The sequence below is a fragment of the Rutidosis leptorrhynchoides genome, chromosome 8 (assembly GCF_046630445.1).
Source record: "Rutidosis leptorrhynchoides isolate AG116_Rl617_1_P2 chromosome 8, CSIRO_AGI_Rlap_v1, whole genome shotgun sequence".
NCBI lineage: Eukaryota > Viridiplantae > Streptophyta > Magnoliopsida > Asterales > Asteraceae > Rutidosis > Rutidosis leptorrhynchoides.
Genome location: NC_092340.1, coordinates 37,308,008 through 37,313,107, shown reverse-complemented (window position 1 = coordinate 37,313,107; position 5,100 = coordinate 37,308,008). Strand labels below are relative to the sequence as shown.

The following is a 5,100-nucleotide window of genomic DNA, read 5'->3' as shown; positions in this document are numbered from 1 at the left end:
TCTTATATATGCATCTTGTTATTGTCGGTTACCAGGTGTTCACCATATGAATGATTTTTATCTCTATGTATGGGATGTGTATTGAAATATGAAATCTTGTGGTCTATTATTATGATTTGATATATATAGGTTAAACCTATAACTCACCAACATTTTTGTTGACGTTTTAAGCATGTTTATTCTCAGGTGATTATTAAGAGCTTTCTCTATCGCATACTTAAATAAGGACGAGATTTGGAGTCCATGCTTGTATGATATTATGTAAAAAACTGCATTCAAGAAACTTATTTTGTTGTAACATATTTGTATTGTAAACCATTATGTAATGGTCGTGTGTAAACAGGATATTTTAGATTATCATTATTTGATAATCTACGTAAAGCTTTTTAAAACCTTTATTGATGAAATAAAGGTTATGGTTTGTTTTAAAATGAATGCAGTCTTTGAAAAACGTCTCATATAGAGGTCAAAACCTGGCAACGAAATCAATTAATATGGAACGTTTTTAATCAATAAGAACGGGACATTTCAGCAACATCAAACCAGAAGCCAATAACAAGATATTGTTGTGGCGAAAATAATAAATTAATATACTATTTCTCATTTATAAATATGAAGATATGAATATAAAGAATAAATAATTAATAAATTAAAATGTCAGTCTATTCTTCCTCCATATATGTAGGGATCAACTTCCATAGTGTAAGCACTTCATAATCCCAGATTCTAAAATCCCTCTCTTAACAAACATACGTACATACTGACATACATCACTCTCATATATTCATCATCTTCCAATATTTCAGGATCCATCTTAATTTATAAACTTGTATTTTCATAAAAGTACCCTGTTTCATGGTATGCTTATTATTATGCTCTTCTATCATTTGTTTCTTCAAATTTTCACATGCGTTATTTATTGATCAAAATTATGGTTTATTGTATCCCACAATCTTCAGGCGGCGGAATCTTGGAATGTCATATACGAAGAGGTACAATTAACCATTTACCAATTGTTTCATCACTTTATTTTTGCATCTAAAAAAAATCATGCATGAACTGTGATAACATTTTCAGGAGTTCATTAAAAATTCAAAGGGAATACAGCTTTTTACTTGTCGATGGATGCCAGTTGATATCGAACCGAAAGCTTTAGTTTTTCTTAATCATGGTTATGCCATGGAGTGTAGTGTATCCATGAAAGGTGATCATGTAACTAAATAGCAATCATTTTCTATAATTATTTGTTGATAATACCATAACAAAGTTTTAGTATGATAAAAAATAAAAAAATAAATTTGATTTGAAATAAACAGGAGTTGCAATGAGGCAGGTAAAGGCAGGATTTGGAGTTTATGGGATAGATAATCAAGGTCATGGAAAATCAGATGGAATTCAAGGTTTCATTGCTTCTTTTGATGATATGGTTGATGATTGTTTTCAACATTTTACAAGCATTTGTGGTAAGCTGCTTTCTATATTTATTTTTATTTATAAAATTTTGTTTGTTCTTGAGCTCATCTTTTCTATTTTTAGTGAAGACATTCAACTAAAATAGATTTACTATTTATGTTCTGACCAATTCAATTCAAACTTTGAACAACAGATTTTTGGATATTTTCAAAAAGAGCAATGATATCATCCTAGGTTTTCCTAATTATCTCCAAGTTAAAATAATTGGATAGGATAAGATGATAGACATGCTAAACTTGAGTAGGAAATCATGTTTTATAATTTTTATATATTTTCTTTTTCATTTTTCTTTTCAGAGAGGAAAGAAAATAAAAATAAATTGAGGATATTGCTTGGTGAGTCCATGGGAGGAGCAACGGTTCTTCGGTTACATAGAAAGAAACCAGAGTTTTGGGATGGTGGAGTCTTGGTTGCACCCATGTGTAAGGTTTGTGTGCACCCTCTTCCCTCCATATTTAACTTCTAGTAGTCCATTTTTTGGATAATTAAGGTTTTTCTGTTTAAAATATCCGGAGGAGAGTATTTATTACTTAGATGGACGCTGTCTAATCGAGTTATCCTACTATACCTTTTTCCTTGGCCACCTAAGATATGTTGTTAGTAGTTGAACCCGAGACCTCTTGTGAAGATATCAGAACCCTATCCTGTTATCCACTAGGCTATCTACAAACGATTTAGTAGTCTACTTATTACTTAGAATTTTAACTTTATATAAACTGCTAATTAGTATATTAGATTGTAGATAACTATAATTAAATATGATGTTCATAGTGTTACCATACTTTTCTGTTAACTATTAGGATTTTCTAACATATTATGTTACCATCTATAGATTGCAGAAGATATGAAGCCACCACAACTTGTGTTCAATGTTTTATTACAACTTACAAGATTCATACCAACTTGGAGAATTGTCCCTGGTCAAGATATCATTGATCTTGCCTTTAAAGATCCAAAAATTAGAGAGGAAGTAAACAATATAAACATCTTAATAAATTTAACTTTGTCATCATATTTGGTTTTAATTATTATATAAAGCAGGAAATTTCCTTCTTGTGACAGATTCGCAACAAGGAATTGTTTAATGTCACCGTGGACCTTGAAAAGAAGCTGAAGGAGGTGACGATGCCGTTTTTAGTTGTGCACGGAGAAGATGACAAAGTGACAGATCCATTTACGAGTAAACTCTTGTACGAGACTTCTTCGAGTACTGACAAGACTTTAAAGCTGTATCCGAAAATGTGGCATGCACTCACTTATGGAGAGTTTACTGAGAACACGGATATTGTATTTGCTGATATTATTAGTTGGATCAACGAGCGAATTGCGCAAGGAAACTCGAGGTTAGAGAGTGAAAAAAAGAACGTGAACGACGAGCTTCGTAAAAAGTAAAATAAACATTAACTAGGGTTTCAAGCTGTGTAAAAATGCGTATCAAGTGCTTTGTGTTTTTGTGCTCCATTTCATTAATAATCATAATTCCTCTGTTTTTTTAGGACTGTATAAAGTATGCAAGCTAATGGGTTCTATATGCCTCATTATGATTGAGTAGAGATTAGGTAATGTCAAATAGTCACTTAATGATTTGTGATATTGATAGAATGCCTAATATGATATGAATAAGATATAAGAACCATGAAACAACACATCAATCTTGAAATGAGATGGAAAGCTTCACCTAATTTAGAAATATTAACGAATACTGACCAAGACGCTCATTTTTCTAACTCTCTAGAAATTCAAAAAGTGTCAGAAAATATTTTCTAGAAATCTTATTCGGATAAATTACACGCAAGTCGCAAGGTAACCTTACGAGCCTTGGGACTTTGACCTTGTGAACTTTGCGACTCACTACTAACGATCAAACATGGTCGGTCGAAAGTCGCAGGCCTACCATGCGACGTTGCTACTCGTGTAGTATTGGACATGACCAGGAAATGCCATCTCGCGACTAAGTAATGACCGAGAGCACCTGAGTCGAAAGGTGCCATATATGACTTGCGACGGTATTTTGAAAATTTTATTTTTTAGAGCGAATCGTTATAGTTAGTTACCGAAATAGGCATTTTGGTCAATAGCACCAAATTAATGATTAATAGTTTGCTGGGGGTTCTAGGGCCCAGTCAACTTGGCCCAACATTTATAGACTATTGTACTTATAAGTCTATAGTTCTATACTAATCAACCGGCCCATAAAGATCAATACAATATAACTATTTAAACTTATTTCGTAACTAATGGCAACTAATTCAGATTTTACACATTAGAGACCAACACAACATAAGTTTGTATGTATTGAACCTTATTTGTATTTTCATGGTTCTTAGTTTAAACTAAATACTTACAAATTTTACCCTCTAAGTAAGTCTCATTTACACTAATTTCTCCTAGCAAATATGACAACCATTGTGTAATACGGTCAAATTTTTGGTGATATTTAGTAGATATGGATAATAGAGTTTTAAACTTTAAGTATTTAGAAACTAAGGCAACTAATTTAGTACAGCTTTACAACAAGTCCACTTCTCGTAACGATGGCTTGGAAATTATTTCCACTTCACATCAACTTGAAACTTTTTTTTTTTTTAATTCTTAGTAGTTTCTATTTATAAATATAAATTTTAATTTAGATACGGTTAGTTTACCCCCTACCCTTATGAGCTATATCTAGCTAATAAATTATCATATTACCAAACAAAATTGATTAAGTTTTATTACAGAAAGAAAAAAAAGGATTGTACATAGCGTAACTAGTGATATCAGTAGTGTTTTCAAGGGAACATGGTCATAGGAAAATGAGAAGTGTGAATTATGTTCATACACTGGCTATCCAGTAATTACAATAGTAATATTTTTAATTTTAAATATTAAAATAATTTCATAAAATCTAGGACGGAGTAGAAATTAGAAAATAACGAATTACATTATGTTCAATATTGGGCCCCTTAAAAAGCCTCTTATTCTGGCCAAACCCATTTTGGCACACCATTTTCGGCCCAATACAAAACACTTCAGTAAACTCCTTTGTTAACTTAAATCTAAGAATGAAGAAAAGTTAAAAGTAGCTAAGTAGCTAACAATAATGTGAGTACATATAGAGTAATCTTTTCTTAATTAAATCAAGCACATTCCATCTATTACTTAACAAACTATAGCATGTTTTTGGCCATTTCGTCTTGTGCTTAATTAATTATCTTGTAGTTTTTGAAAACCTTCAGTAATGGCAATGAACAATAAGCATCACGCGTGTCAAATCTTAAACCATTGTCACACAGGACCAACAGGAGGGCATTATGGGCCTCAACTCACAGCAAGAAAAGTTTATGACGCTGGATTCTATTGGCCTACAATTTTCAAAGACGCACACCTTCTTTGCAAATCCTGTGATGCATGTCAAAAGGCCGGAAAAATAAGTCAACGTGATGAAATGCCACAAAATGTCATTCAAGTATGTGAAGTATTTGACGTTTGGGGTATTGACTTTATGGGTCCATTTCCAAAATCTCATAATAATCTCTACATTCTCGTTGCCATTGATTATGTATCTAAATGGGCGGAAGCACAAGCTCTCCCAACTAACGATGCACGAGTTGTAGTCAACTTCTTAAAACGTCTTTTTGCAAGGTT

The 5,100-nt window shown here is 32.2% G+C and overlaps 1 protein-coding gene across 1 annotated transcript; it reads left to right on the top strand.

Moving 5' to 3' along the window:
- The first annotated feature begins 654 nt into the window (after positions 1-654).
- LOC139863313 (caffeoylshikimate esterase-like) lies at positions 655-2,954 on the top strand. Its single transcript, XM_071851947.1, has 7 exons — positions 655-702; positions 960-992; positions 1,078-1,204; positions 1,317-1,463; positions 1,770-1,900; positions 2,306-2,443; positions 2,536-2,954. The coding sequence occupies exons 1-7, from the start codon at positions 655-657 to the stop codon at positions 2,863-2,865; spliced, it is 954 nt and encodes a 317-aa protein (XP_071708048.1). The 3' UTR covers positions 2,866-2,954.
- The last annotated feature ends 2,146 nt before the right edge of the window (positions 2,955-5,100 follow it).